This window comes from Enhydra lutris, unplaced genomic scaffold (assembly GCF_002288905.1).
Source record: "Enhydra lutris kenyoni isolate GAN:26980312 unplaced genomic scaffold, ASM228890v2 scaffoldscaffold4, whole genome shotgun sequence".
NCBI lineage: Eukaryota > Metazoa > Chordata > Mammalia > Carnivora > Mustelidae > Enhydra > Enhydra lutris.
In genome coordinates this window covers 47,580,963-47,596,793 of record NW_019154088.1, presented here as the reverse complement: position 1 = coordinate 47,596,793, position 15,831 = coordinate 47,580,963, and the positions used below count along the sequence as shown (strand labels likewise).

The 15,831-nt window shown below is 35.3% G+C and overlaps 1 protein-coding gene across 2 annotated transcripts in view; it reads left to right on the top strand.

The window, feature by feature from the left end:
• The window catches only part of LOC111139307 (mitogen-activated protein kinase kinase kinase kinase 5), a 106,932-nt gene that overhangs the window by 83,111 nt on the left and 7,990 nt on the right, over window positions 1–15,831 (top strand). For both annotated transcript variants that reach the window (XM_022491576.1, XM_022491566.1), the window contains exons 21-29: window positions 977–1,056; window positions 1,361–1,421; window positions 3,930–3,932; window positions 4,699–4,813; window positions 5,414–5,472; window positions 7,740–7,843; window positions 8,813–8,990; window positions 12,203–12,271; window positions 14,172–14,264. In XM_022491576.1, coding sequence (XP_022347284.1) covers window positions 977–1,056; window positions 1,361–1,421; window positions 3,930–3,932; window positions 4,699–4,813; window positions 5,414–5,472; window positions 7,740–7,843; window positions 8,813–8,990; window positions 12,203–12,271; window positions 14,172–14,264 — 762 coding nt within the window. The remainder of the gene's footprint in view (window positions 1–976; window positions 1,057–1,360; window positions 1,422–3,929; window positions 3,933–4,698; window positions 4,814–5,413; window positions 5,473–7,739; window positions 7,844–8,812; window positions 8,991–12,202; window positions 12,272–14,171; window positions 14,265–15,831) is intronic.

Genomic DNA, 15,831 nt, shown 5'->3' with positions numbered 1-15,831 from the left:
TGGGAGTTCCTATGTTCTTTTATTTAACATTTGATCACTTCCTTACTTTCTGGCACAGCAAGATTTCTAGGCACATCTTACACTTTCTTTGCCCCAGTATTGGAATCAGTCTTTTCCAACAGCTCTGGTTCTTTTTAGTGGAAGGTGGTATTTAGGAACCAAGATCTGGACAGTAGGTGTGCTCATCATTTCTGGTGTGTCATGAATTATAATTTCTTTTAATTTATAATTACCTTTTTCCAAGAGTATTTGGGGTATCTGGCAAAAATATACAGCTGTAATGAAAAATTATAAGACATAATTATGTTGGAAGGAAGGATTATATAAGTAACATAAAGCCAGGGGACGCCTGGGTGGCTCACTTGGTTAAGCATCTGCCTTCAGCTCAGGGCATGATCCCAGCATTCTGGGATCGAGTCCCACCTCGGACTCCTTGTTCAGTGGGGAGCCTACTGCTCCCTCTGCCTGCTGCTTCCCCTGCTTGTGTACTCACTCTCTCTGACAAATAAATAAAATCTTAAAAAAAAAAAAAAAAAAAGTTAAAGCCAGAGTGAATGAGTAATAGAAATACATCTGCTTTTTTAAAAATGAGATCAGAATTGGAGAAAGAGGTAAAGAATATGGCATGAATTTCAGAAAATAATTTTTCTTTGGCTGGGTGGATGGCTATCTAATTTTCAACACCATTAAAGGAGCGCCTGGGTGGCTCAGTCTGTTACGTGTTCGACTCTTGATTTTGGCTCAGGTCATGATCTCAGGGTTGTGGGATTGAGCCCTTCATCAGGCTCCATGCTCCGTGCTGAATCTGCTGGAGTTCTTTCTCTCCCTCTGCTCCTCCTCCCACTCTTGCACTCTGTAAATAAATACATACATATATACATACAATATTTTTTTAAAAATTAGAGTATTAAGCAATTTTACTAAATTATTTCAGAAAATGATAGTAAATTCTGGTAATTTATTTCAACTATTTCAGATCAGTACATTATTTTTGGAACCGAAGATGGTATTTACACATTGAATCTCAATGAGCTACATGAGGCAACAATGGAACAGGTAATTTAGGAGTTTTAACTCAAGTAATTAGTTTGGGTACATTGAATAAAAGAAATCTTTTAAATTTAAATAAATTTTTACGGGCCTCAGTTTTAATTTTTATGATTTAAATATTTAAGGAGGTGAAATTTTAGTCTTTACATGTTCATGCTACAAGATTTTTTTTTTTCCTGTAAGGTTTTGGTAATTTACTAAAAGGTAGAAAATAGTAATTTTTATACTATTTCAGACTGTTGGAATTTGGAAGTTAAAGCGTTAAGGGAATAAAAATTGGAGAATTTTAATTACCTTTTTTTCTTTATAGTTATTTCCACGAAAATGTACTTGGCTCTATGTTATCAATAATACTTTAATGTCCTTATCAGGTATGTATCTAACAAAAATAATATGAAAGGTTAACTATAGACAAGCAGAGAAATAAACTTTTTTTAATTGAACTATAATTGACACAAGAGAAATGTAATTTTAATATACAGCATTTTTAAATGTTATTCATTACTTTGGGTAACTATAGTATAGTAACTTTGAGACTTGCAGATGTTTTCTACCAACTTAGAATGGAAAGAAACCTTGAGAAAGGACCTGTGTTCAGTTAAGGCACTTCCCAAATCTGCCCAGGATCTAAGCGCCCAAGAAGTAGTATCATAGTGATACTACTGAGGCCACCCCTTTTCACTCAGACCCTGCCCCCCCCAACTATCCTAGTACCATTTGCCTTCCTTTGAGAATTAACAGTTGAAAGGAAAGTATCAAAGGATTTAGCTGCTTCCTTTCTCTGTGATTTTGAGAAAGTCACCCTCTCTGAGCCTCTGTTTTCTTAACTGTAAAATGACGATGATGGAAACAATACCAGCCTCATGAAGCTGCTGTGAAGATTAAAGAGATGATAGCAAACACTTCACTTACACAGTGAGGGCTTACGCAGGTGTTTGCTGACAGCATTCATGTTATTCACCCCTCTCTCTACTTAGAATAATTATTTTAGTATTTCTTAAGTTTTTTTCAGTTTTTCTCTATATGTGAGTATTATATCCTGGCTCTTATTTACTGGGCTTTTTAGTACCTTTCAGCTACTTATGCTTTAAAGCATCAGTGCTAATACACAGCCTTAATGTGATCATTATGAATTGTGGCCTAACTTAAGAAATGTCATTTTCATAATTTTAAGTATGTCTTTATAACTTGAACTCTTCCACTAACCATTGCCTAATAGAGATTCTTCAGAAATTTATATATCTGAGCTGATGGCACTATTTACAAAGAACATATTATTTGTGCATAAATGTCTTCTAAAAAGCTGGGGTCCTTGAAAAAGTACTTAATTGCTTTGATTTTAATTATGTTTCCCCCAGTTTTTTAACTTTGTTCACCAAAATATTAATATATACTGTTATAAAAATAAACTTAAACCTGGTTCTGTTTAATAATTCTGATTTGCATACATATAAAATCACTTTCCTCTTACTCTTATAGCTGTTTTTATCCCTCCTCATACCTGCCTTTGGCTATAAGCTTAAAAACCACACAGAATACATTTTATATATATATATATATATATATATATATATATAAAACACACAATATATTATATATATATAAAATAAAATATATTTTATTATATATATATTTTATATATATATAATATATATATATAAAATCACTTGGAAAATAGGGAAAAGTTAGCCTGTAAATTAGTTATTTCCATATCTAGTTAAAATGAGCAATACTACTGAATGCAGGTAAGTAGCAGAGCTCAATAGGGCAAAACATCATTCTGCCTAAGGGTCTGTGTTTGTGTGGACATGCACACATACATATACATGTGTGTTTAACTACCTAGCTAGCTACTAGGGGGGAATGGAGATAGGAAGGCTATGGTATGGTGTCAGGCAGAATGTTTGCATTCTAAGAAAACACAGGAATTTTGTTGAGGATAAGACTCAATACTGTATCATAAGACTATATCATACACCGGGGCGCCTGGGTGGCTCAGTGGGTTAGGCCGCTGCCTTCGGCTCGGGTCATGATCTCAGGGTCCTGGGATCGAGTCCCGCATAGGGCTCTCTGCTCAGCAGGGAGCCTGCTTCCCTCTCTCTCTCTCTGCCTGCCTCTCTGTCTACTTGTGATCTCTCTCTGTCAAATAAATAAATAAAATCTTTAAAAAAAAAAAAAAGACTATATCATACACAGTTAACCATTGAATAATACAGAGGTTAGGGTTGCGGACCCCCTGAGCACTTGAAAGTCCCTCTAACTTATGAGTCTCCAAAAACTTAAGTACTTTCAGCCTCTTGTTGACTGGAAGTCTTACCAATAACATAAACCGTTGATTACCACATGTTTATATGTTATATGTGTTTTATACTGTATTCTTTTTTTTTTAAATATTTTATTTATTTATTTGACAGAGAGAGAGATCACAAGTAGGCAGAGAGAGAGAGGAGGAAGCAGGCTCCCCGCTGAGCAGAGAGCCCAACATGGGACTCGATCCCAGGACCCTGGGATCCTGACCTAAGCTGAAGGCAGAGGCTTTAACCCACTGAGCCACCCAGGCGCCCCTATATACTGTATTCTTATAATAAAGTAAGAATCTTATTAAGAAAATCCTAAGAGAGGGGCGCCTGGGTGGCTCAGTGGGTTAAGCCACTGCCTTCGGCTCAGGTCATGATCCCAGGGTCCTGGGATTGAGTCCCGCATTGGGCTCTCTGCTCAGCAGGGAGCCTGCTTCCCTTCCTCTCTCTCTGCTTGCCTCTCTGCCTACTTGTGATCTCTGTCTGTCAAATAAATAAATAAAATCTTAAAAAAAAAAAAAAAAAGAAAGAAAATCCTAAGAGAAAATACATTAACAGTACTGTACTGTACTTATTTTTAAGAAGGTAGGTTCACATATAACCAGACCCACAGAGTTCAAACTCATGTTTAAGGGTCAACTGTATATTTATGTTTTCTAGTAGTAAACTGATAAATACTTGTTCTGTGTTGTTGTAGTACCATACTGTGTATAATAAGGAGTCAGTAGATGTTTTCCTTATCTTTCCCTGCTTAACACACCTGTGGTTTTGATTATATGGAAATTATAACCCCATTATCCTGGTATTATGTCACATAATATTAGTTTGCTTTGCTTTTCTTAGTATTTTAATCTGTTGTTATATTTAAGACGTCATTCATAATTTTAAACCAGAGTAATTTGATAAATTCTTGATCAGTAGGTCTATCCCAGAAAGATAGCGTAATATAGTTTTACAGAATTTTCCGTGTTATATACTAAAATACTCACATGCACATCATTATAACTCAGTCCCCTATACAACAATGTTTAACAGTTTTTTCTTTCTGTGCTGGCTTAATTAAGGCTTATATATATTCTGCCCAGATCACCTGTTAGTCAAAATATACCTAATTCATGTATTAGGAAACATAATTATCTACTTTCTTAAAACTCTGTTATCTTTCAAAATATACTAACTGTGTTTTTGTTTTTTGTTTGTGTGTGTGTATGTGTTTTTCTATTTTACTTGGCTCTTTGAACATTTCTGGACTACCTCACTATAGAAGGTAATTATGTTTTCTTTTGCTTGAAAATTCTTGTTTTTCTGCTGTAAAAGATTCTAATGAAAGTAACATGTTTCTCTTTTATAGGAAAAACCTTTCAACTCTATTCTCATAACCTTATAGCTTTGTTTGAACAAGCCAAAAAACCAGGATTAGCTGCCCATATTCAAACTCACAGGTTTCCAGATCGCATACTACCAAGGTACAAAATATTTTAATTCTGTTGGGAGTGAGGGGTATTAGTATCTTTTTTTAAAAATAGCCAGTTTTCGGGGCGCTTGGATGGCTCAGTGGGTTAAAGCCTCTACCTTCGGCTCAGGTCACGATCCCAGAGTCCTGGGATCGAGCCCCGCATCAGGCTCTCTGCTCAGTGGGGAACCTACTTCCTCCTCTCTCTCTCTCTCTCTCTCTGCCTGCCTCTCTGCCTACTTGTAATCTCTGTCTGTCAAATAAATAAATAAAATCTTTTTAAAAATAAATAAATAAAATAGCCAGTCTTTCTTTCCCACTAAAAAACTTCCTTTGTTTAATTCTGAAAGGTAGTTTATACTAAAGTGCACTTCATGTAGAATTCAAAAGATCAGTGCTTCCTTAGCTTGACTGTGCAGGAGGACCACTTACAGAAGTTTTATAAATAGAGATTCCCAGGTCTTATCAGTTCTGGAGAATCAGGTAGTTTGGGGGCCGGAGTCTACGATTGGTTTTGTAAAGCTCCTTGACTGGCTCTGGTGCAGCCACAAGTCACAAATCACTGTGTGGGAGCCGCTGCAGGAGAGTCCATTTATATTGTCCTGTGTTTCAGAAAGTTCGCTTTAACAACAAAGATTCCTGATACAAAAGGCTGCCACAAATGTTGCATAGGTAAGTAAACGCTATTTCTCAAACTGGATGATTAGAATTTTGAACATTTTTAAAAATCTTTAAGACCACAGAGAGTCTTAGGAAATAGGAAGGAAGGTAGGCTTTACATTTGTTTTTAATAAGTAGTTAAGGGGCCACTGAAGCACAAGACTGTGTGGCAGGACATGGCTTAAAAATGTTTGGAGATAATAGTCCTAATGCTTTCTCAGAGCACAGTGTTCCTAGAGTTTTTTAACCAAACTCCCTGAGGTTGTATCTCTCCTGATTTCCTAGCTTACCATTTATTTAACACTTCCATTTATGTAACCATTACAGGTTAGTGCTTTACGAGATTATAGGACGTTAGCTAACTATGAAGTTAGAGAGAACAGTCCACGTAAGACCACCCTCACTTCTGACATCAGTTGCAAGTTTGGGGGGTTTCCAAAACCACCCTCATGTTAAAAAATTCTCTAGAAGGGGGCACCTGGGTGCTCAGTGGGTTAAGCCTCTGCCTTCAGCTCAGGTCATGATCTCAGGGTCCTGGGATCGAGCCCCACATCAGGCTCTCTGCTTGATGGGGAACCTGCTTCTCCCTCTCTGTCTGCCTACTTGTGATCTCTCTCTGTCAAATAAATAAATAAAATCTTTAAAAAAAATTCTCTAGAAGGACTCAACTCACTGAAAGTGGTTATACTCATAGTTACAATTTATTACAGGGAAGGGATAGAAATTAAAATCAACCAAGAGAGAATGGGTATAGGGCAGAGTCTGGGAATAGCACCAAACATAGAGCTTCTGGTGTCCTCTCCCCCTGGAGTAATAAACAGTGTTACTTTTCTGGCAGTGATGTGTGACAATACACATGGAGCATACTCCAGCCTCAATACTCAGAGTTTTTATTAGGGCTCCTTCACACAAGCTTGATTGTCCACATGGCCGATCTCAACGTCCAATCTCTCGGAAGGTCATTTGATACCATTTGACACAAACCCCTATCCTAAATCACATTGTTGGTCTTTTTGGCATGACTGTCCCTCCCCTAAGAATGTCCAGTGTTGCAAGCCCCCACTCTAAATCATATTGTTAGACTATTCAGTGACCCAAGGTCCCAGGCAAAGACACTTCTATCAGACATGACATTCCTGGGGCTTTGAGATTACTTCCTACAAGGAGGGCAAATGCCAGACTTCCTTTGGAGCAAGGTTGAATTTTTTAATATATAATTATTTTACCTCATGTAACCCTCAGACAATCCCATGATATTTGTTATGTTGCTAGTAAGAAACAGAACCTGGGGTCAGACCTGGTCCATGACTTCAGATCCTAGGCTCTTAACTTCCCATTTAATTCTGTTTGTTGAAGCAGTGAGGTTTTTCATTGATCTTCATGCTGCATAGTTCCATGGGATACTTTCTTAGTTATAAACAAGTTTCTTAAGCATTTTTCTAGGTAGAGTCAGGTCCATGTCTGTTATCAGATTCCCAAGATCTAAGACTCAGGAAGAGTCTAGAAGCTTACAATCTGGGAGCCCGGCTAGCTCAGTCGGTAGAGCATGAGACTCTTAGAAGCTTACAATCTAAGGTGTAAACTCATAAATATATTAAGATAGAGCTTATTTGCAAATAACTGCTTTTACAATCAGTATTCATTGTTGATGGGAGTCAAATTGGGGAGAAAAAAAGACCAATTATGAGTTTTTGTAGATTTGAATCAAGTTAAGTTACATCTTTAGTAAAATAGAAAAGTTATTTTCATCTTGCCTTAAGTAAACTACTATGCCAAAGATGAAATCATAGATTTCAGTTGCTTCCTAGACTTTGTTTCAGTCAGTTTACTTAAAAAACAGCTCCTTACTTTGCATACTAGTTTAGGTGTTTTACTGTTTAAAACACTGTCGCTTGTAGAAGGTTCCTGTGTTTAACAACCTAGTCTATTAAAGATGTTTAGAAGCAATTGTACATAATTTAAAATTCTGAGATAAGAGAGTGAAAAGGAAAGGGTAACAAAGCAAAAAAAAAAAAAAGATTTCATTTTTACTTATTTTTATCATCCTTGTGAACAGAAACAGTCATTTTTCTTTATCAGCTATGTAATCACTTCAGATCATTTCTTCCATCCATATTTTGATATCAAGGGCAAGCCACATTTCATTGTTTTTCCCATGTATCAGCATTGCTTAGATGAGCATTACTCAGTTGTTGCTTTTAATGAATTCAACTAATTGTGTTTTCCTATCAAGGTACTCAGTGTTTTGATTGTGTCTGTTTTGCTTTGTTTTTTTCCAGTCAGAAACCCTTACACAGGACATAAATACCTCTGTGGAGCTTTACAGTCTGGAATTGTTTTACTTCAGTGGTATGAGCCAATGCAGAAATTCATGTTGATAAAGGTATATATTACTTTGTTTATAGTTTTCTTCTTTAGAAAACACTAGTATATTACTGAAGCTAAAATTATATGATCTCAGGGTGCCTGGGTGGCTCAATCGGTTGAGTATCAGACTCTTAATTTTGGTTCACGTCATGAGCTCAGGGTTGTGAGATTGCTCCCATGTTAGGCTCCATGCTGAGCATAGAGCCTGCTTAAGATTCTCTCTCTCCCTCTCGGGTATTATACTTCGCGAAATAAGTCAATCAGAGAAAGATAATTATCATATGATCTCCCTGATTTGAGGAAGTTGAGAGGCAACGTGGGGGGTGTGGGGGGTTAAGAAAAGAATAAATGAAACAAGAGGAGATCAGGAGGGAGACAAACCATAAGAGACTCTTAATCTCACAAAACAAACTGAGGGTTGCCGGTGGGGAGGGGGTTAGGGAGAGGGAGGTGGGGTTATGGACATTGGGGAAGGTATGCGCTATGGTGAGTGCTGTGAAGTGTGTAAACCTGGCGATTCACAGACCTGTACCCCTGGGGCTAATAATACATTATATGTTAATTAAAAAATAAAAAATAATAAAAAAAAAGATTCTCTCTCTCCATCTACCCCTCCCCCCTCTTCTCAAAAAAAAAATACAAATAAAATGTTTAAAATTATATGATCTCAATGCTACTATCTGGGATCTACACATTTATAGTTATTTATGGGTGTTTACTTGGTTTAGGGGTTTTTGTATTCTTGTTAATGTTTCCTCTTTAACTTCTGTTAATAAACTTATAGAAGCATCACAGCCATAAAGATGAATCTGGCCAGTTCTCTAAAACATATTGTTACAGAAAATTCAACCTTATCATGGTCATTTTAGAGGCAGTCCTTTATTAGAAGTAGATCTATCAAGAAAGGCTTTCTGTTGGCTTTATTCAACATTATGAATAGGGGACATTATTTCTAAATTATACTTCTGTTGTTTATTTTTTGCAGCACTTTGATTTTCCTTTGCCAAGTCCTTTGAATGTTTTTGAAATGCTAGTAATACCAGAACAGGAGTACCCTATGGTCTGTGTAGCTATTAGCAAGGGTACTGAATCAAATCAGGTTGTTCAGTTTGAGACAATCAATTTGAACTCTGCATCTTCATGGTTTACAGAAATTGGCGCAGGTAAGTGTTTTTAACCTTATGTTAAAATATTGATACTTTTACATATTTTAAAAAAAGGAGAGGGTGCCTGGGTGGCTCAGTGGGTTAAAGCCTCTGCCTTCAGCTCAGGTCATAATCTCAGGGTCCTGGGATCAAACCCCATATTGGGCTCTCTGCTCAGCCGGGAGCCTGCTTCCTCCTCTCTTTCTGCTGCCTCTCTGGCTATTTGTGATCTCTCTCTCTGTCAAATAAATAAATAAAACCTTAAAAAAAAAAAAGAAGAAGAAGGAGAGTAAGCTCAATTAGGATGGGCTGGTTCAAAGAGTTAGTCAACATAGTTTTCCAAGTAAGTCCAGAAGAACATGTACATATTGTTTATGATCTCTATATGCCTGAGGCAATTGATACTAATTATTTTACCAAGAAAAAATTTTAATGATTCCTGACATAAAAAGGCCTTACTTGTTAACAGTTAATTTTTGAACTTACTAAATACTTAAATTTTCTAAGACATTTTTCAGATTTTATCAGCTTCTCAAGCAAAGAGAAGCTCTATCATTTTCCCCCCCACACTTCCTAGAATCATTAGGTTCAAGTGCTTTTCAGACTTGACTAGAAGCTTGTGTGACCTCCAAGCTTTACCATTTAAAAAGATACTGGGAAATAGCCCTTGTGCTTTTTAAGAATGGTTTGCTAGCCTAGGATTTTATCAAATGTGTCTCATTGAAAGCTCTGAAAAGGTTGGGAAGTTTATTCTTAAACTTTAAAATTGAAACAAATCAACCAAGAATTTTTAAAAAACCTACAAATTAAGTGAGATGAAGGGGATCTTTTACTGTTTGGTTTGCTAGTATATTATTTGATTATTTGCAACCCTATATTTATCAAGTCTTTTTTTACATCTGAAGTCAAGCAAGGTTCAGTCAGAACTATATCATTACTTACCACTGTTATATTTCCTTATTGCCTTGTGAAGAAATTTGTTACAAGCATCAAATTTGATCGTTCTTATTAAATATCTTATTAAATATCTTTTGCTCATTTATAAGCTAAATTATAAGAACTCTTTATACAACCCAGCTATTGAAGTTGATGTAGAACCACACCAATGTCACTTTGGGAATAAGATTCAATATGAACCAGTGGTGTTCTGATAAATATTTAACAGCAGGCACTTGGGGTACAGAGAAGCCTGGCTTATAGCAGTTGTCAATTTCTGTGGTATAAATACTCCCGCCAAGGGAATCTTTCAAACTACCAACCTGATGTCATGCGGCTCACAAAATTCCTGAAGATGCAAATAACATTGTTTTATTATCATGAAATATAAACAGCCCAAACAAACATGTTTTTATTATGTAGTTACAGCTAAAAAGAAGAGATATACATCAGTTTCTTTAAAAACAAAGATGATTTTTGGTAGACAGACCCAACTTTTTTTTAAACTGGTTAGTATATAATAGTAGTATAGAGCAAGGCATTTCATATAGTTATCTGTATTTGCACCCACTTTCCTCTGTTTGATATAGTAAGAGGTTACATTGCTCAAGGGTAAACATTTAGTAAGTCTTTTTTTGAATTTGTGAGTGGAAAGCTTTGGGGTTTTTTTTGTTTCTGTTTTTGTTTTTAAGATTTATTTATTTATTTATTTATTTATTTGACAGAGAGAGAGATGACAAGTAGGCAGAGAGGCAGGCAGAGAGAGAGGGGAGGAAACAGGTTCCCCACTGAGGGGCTCGATCCCAGGACCCTGAGATCTTGACCTGAGCCGAAGACAGAGGCTCAACCCACTGAGCCACCCAAGTGCCCCTGGTTGGGGGTAGGGGGGTTAATGCCAGAGGGTACTATTCTACCCACTTCGAACATTGTCTAGGCTAAAATTAAGGCAGACCCAAAATTACTTTCTGAGGAGAACCAGGACTCTGTTTAAGGGTAATCATTGATATCACCCTCAAGCAGAGGTTGTCCTTATTAGGCTTCTCCATTTTTGCAGATGATTGTTAATCCACCTCCCATCTGTGTTCATTGTTGAGGTCAGGCCTTGAGTTGGCAACAGTTTTAACAGTTAAAATGAACTCCTATTCCAAGACTCTTTCAATCTTAGTTTGATTTATTACTGCAGTATCTTTATCTCCAAGGGTGATGCTTAGCAAATTATCAGCACTCAGTAAATATTTGTTGAATAAATGCGTGTATGTAGATTTACTGAGAAAAACTATATTTTGGAGTGTTGCCTGAGGGACCAATGGTTGATCAGTTCTGTAGATCTAAATGCTTCACTTTGGACTTTTTGAAAGGTCCACAAACCCCCAAAGTAATATATAAAACTTGTGTTTATGTTCAAATGTGCAGTTTCTAAGGGAGAGGGCTTCCCAAAGAGATATAATTAAAAACAACTGCTATATGGGCGCCTGGGTGCTCAGTCAGTTGGGTATCTGCCCTCTGCTCATGTCTTGCTTGATACCAGGGTCCTGGGATCGAGTCCTGCCTCCGGCTCCCTCCTCTAAGGGGAGTCTCCTTCTGCCTCTTCCTCTGCTTCTCTCCCCCTGCTGAGTGCTTGCTAGACCATTCAGGCAAACTGAAATGCCTAAAATGAGTTGTTTTACCAAAATGTCATCACACCTGTTAGAGGAGCCCCATGAATATCAGCAAAGTTATGAGAGTTGCTTCCTGGAAAAATGTTATTGACAGTATTGTCCATTATATTACTCTCTGGCCTTTTAATAGAGGTCCCACTTACACATACACACACATACACCAATACCAAGAAAGTTTCTCTCTGATCATAATTTCATTACTCTTTTTGCTTTTTCTGAATTACTGGCTTATTTTTTATCTCAGATGCTATGATTCACCTAACTGACCTTGGCTACTGTAAAATACACAGCAAAATCTAGTCATTGTATAGCACTTATTTACTTTCTTCACCATATTTACCTGTGGTTTCATTTTAAGTTTATAACTCACCTTTCTATAACTAGCTGAGGTATTAATTAAATGCAAAGTTGAGTTTTTCTCAGCTCATTTAGCTATGCTTAGGACTTAGGTCTGTTCTAAGTTGACCTACATACATTTTTTGAAAGGTAACATAATTTAAAAATATAATTTCTGTGTTAAATTTTAAAGACTAGTTTTAAATGACAGAAAAAATTCAGAATTTGTGTTTCTTTTCTAAGTTCTGTTTTTTAAAGCATGTCATATAACGGTAACCCTGTTTTTTTTCCCCTTCCAAGGCAGCCAACAGTTAGATTCCATTCATGTAACACAGTTGGAGAGAGATACCGTTTTAGTGTGTTTAGATAGTAAGTACTATTTTAAAGTTTATTCTGAATATACTACTTGATATAACAGATCTTTTAATGGAATTAACTCTACTATACTATAATTCAAGATTTTCACTTTTCTAACTTAAAGGTGACTTTTTTTAATTGATGAAAAACCTAAATTGGCTACGGATATAGTAATTAATTGATCTGTTTGTTAACACTATTCTCTGTTAACTTTTTCTTTATTTTGTTGGACCTACTTGGAAACATATTAGGACAGCTTGCCATAACCCTTGGGTAAAATTTTGTATAAAACTATTCTTTATAAAATTCTGTATAAAACTGAGGGTTTTTTCCTACCTCACTGTAATTAATGTAAAAAATAGAAGGTTATACTAGTATAGTCACTTTGTCATACGACATGAACTTTGAGAGTCCTGTAGAAGTGAGAGTCTAATGTACAGATTTGACACCTTCACCTGCTGCTCATGATTCTTTTGATGCAGGGAGAGATGTTAGTGATAGAAGTATATTGTACTATAAGCAGTTGAGAAGCAGAAAAAACTTCAACAACAGGAATTATTTCAATTTTCAAAGAAGTCTGCCTCTTAAAACCCACTTATTTTTATACAGTAAATCATGCAAGGTAAAATTCACCCAGACTTAAAATTATACTTGAAATTTGGCAATATTTCAATATTTTTAAATTACTGGACCTGTCCATAGGTGTTCAGGGTAATTTTAAAAATTTTAAAAATTGTTCTATTACTGAATTTGCCTGTATTTTTGTCCTAATTTCTATTCTCTAAAGACTTCCCTAGTGAATTTGCCTTATAGAATCATAAAGATCATCTAATATTATAGAGAAGTAAACCGAAGCCTAAATTGTTTCATTCACCCATCATCCATTCTTTAAGTACTTTTGATTCTTTAAGTACTGGTAAGATTGAAGTGTTACTCTGTTACTTTTAAGTGAATTTGATAAATTCTTTTTTATCCAAACAAGTAGGAAGTTCAGTAGTGATTAAGTAAATCATCAAAATTTAATATTAATAATGTTGAACATTTAGTGCTGAAATCCCTAAAAACTTTCTGATAAATCTAAGGAAAATAAATTGTGCTTAGTTTTCATTTTGCTAATTTGTGTATTTTATCAAAAAATGTCAAAAACCTTTGATTGGCTGAGCCCTCCATTTCCCAATTATTGAAGGTAAATGGAAAGGTGACTTCTTGGAGCTTTGGGGTTTTTTTTAAGGGAACAGAATGCTTTAAAATTGAGTTGTCAGCTATACAATATAAATCAGTTTTAGTAAGCAGCAATAGAGATAGGCCTATAATCACAAATCATGGTAGATAAGAAAGTAATGCAGGGAAAGGGTGTGTTCTAAGTCAGAGTTAAAGATGGTTAAATTAAAAACAAATAGGTGAAAAATAGATTTGTGTATACTCACCATCCCAGAGTTTACTTATAAGAAATTATGACCCTTGAGAAGTACTGTTTGTTGCTCCTGTGTACCTCTATACAATATTATTCATATACTACAGTTATGGATTACTACAAATATTACTTATCATATGTTATATAATTGGTAAGGGAAAAAAATCAACCCCATTTGCTAAGTACTTGAGCACTAAGGTCGCCATTTGAAACATCATGCTTTTTAAAAAATGAGAATATAAGTGTTCAGTATATCCTAAAAAGAAAGAAAAAAAGAAAAAAAAAGTATTTACTAAAGAAGGCACTTTTATGTCTTATAAAACAGTTTTACACATATTAATGACAGTTTTTCAGTGGGCATACTTGAATCATGACAATAAATAGTTGAATTTTATTAAAAATATTTGTTCTATATCCATATAAAATCCACATAACAAGTTCCATTTATTTTTAGAAGATTTGCATTTCTGGTTTTGACTTGCTTTTTCTTTTTTTAAGAATTTGTAAAAATTGTAAATCTACAAGGAAAACTAAAATCAAGTAAGAAACTGGCCTCCGAGCTAAGTTTTGATTTTCGCATTGAATCTGTAGGTAAGTCTGCTTTTTTAGAAATTTCAGTATATTGACATACAATATCCTGTTTGAGATATACATCATAGTCATTTGATATTTTATACATTATGAAATGATCCCCACAATAAGTCTAGTTAGTATCTGTCACCATACAGAGTAACCACAGCGATGTTGACTTTATTCCCTATACTGTACTTTACATCCCATTGACTTGTCTTATAACTGGAAGTTTGTACCTCTTCATTCCCTTCACCTATTTTGCCTAGGCCTCTGTTTTTTTAATAATGTGTTTAGAATACTTGATTTTTTGTTCATTCCATACTTAGGGTTGTCCAGACCAGCACTGTCTCATAGAAGTTTCAGTGATGTGGAAATGTTTTGTGTGCTTTTAAATATAGTAGTCATTAATCACACCTGTTAAGTACTTGAAACGTGGCTACTGATCATTTTAATTTTTTTAATTCTGATGTAATTTGGGGTGCCTGGGTGGCTCAGTTGGTTAAGCAACTGCCTTCGGCTCAGGTCGTGATCCTGGAATCTCAGGATCGAGTCCCGCATCAGGCTTCCAGCTCTGCGGGGAGTCTGCTTCTCCTCTGACCCACCTCCCTTTTGTGCTCTCTCTCTCTCTCTCGCTCTCTCATTCTCTCTCTCAAATAAATAATCTTTTAAAAATAAGAAAATAAATTTCAATGTAATTTTAATGTTAATAGCCACATATGACCAATTGCTGTATCATATTGGACAGTGCAGGTCTAGACCTTAATAAATCTTCTGTTATTGTTTCCTGAGTATTTAAAACTTGAAATCATTTTTTAAATTTCTGTTCATTGTTCCCTTTGCTGCATGAAGTGAATTATGTTCTTCCAGTTTTTTTCAAAATCGTAAAGGTATTTGTGTGATGTGATTAACGGTATTAGATATGCTTTAATTCTTTGCCATGTAAAGTTCTGGTTGGTGTGTTGATGGTAATTGCTTTTAGGTCCACTTATGTATAAATAACTAGTTTCCCATAGGACTTGGAAACTAATGCCATTTTAATTTGCTTCCTTGTCAATGAGTATTTTACTCTGGATACTCATTGGTTTTATGATAAAAATTATTATATTTTATTGTTGTTTGCATCCTCATTGGTTATATGTCAGTAAATATTTTCCCAGGGATGATAGAACTTATGAAAAAATACCATAACTGGAAGTATTTTGAACAATATATGATATGACTCTACTATAAGTCAAAAATAGTTAAAAACAAAGTTGGCAATTTTCATTTGGGCCATAAAAAATACATGTATTTCATAACTAAATGCATATTCTTAAAAAATGTGTTTCTCAACATTTAAAAAGTTTCTGTTTTATGTATTAAATATTTTAATGATTTCTCAACTGGAATTTTGCCCTTTTGCAAAGTACATTCATCCCTCTGTGTAAAACATTTTAAATAAAAGTAATTTGCTTGCAACTGGAAAATTTAATTTACTGAAGCAGGAAACTTAAATGTTCTGTAGATGGCCAGACAAAATGGATTTTGAAACTAGTTTCTTCTTTCACTCCTTTATGTGCTGGATATTGCATACCAGTTTCCAAGA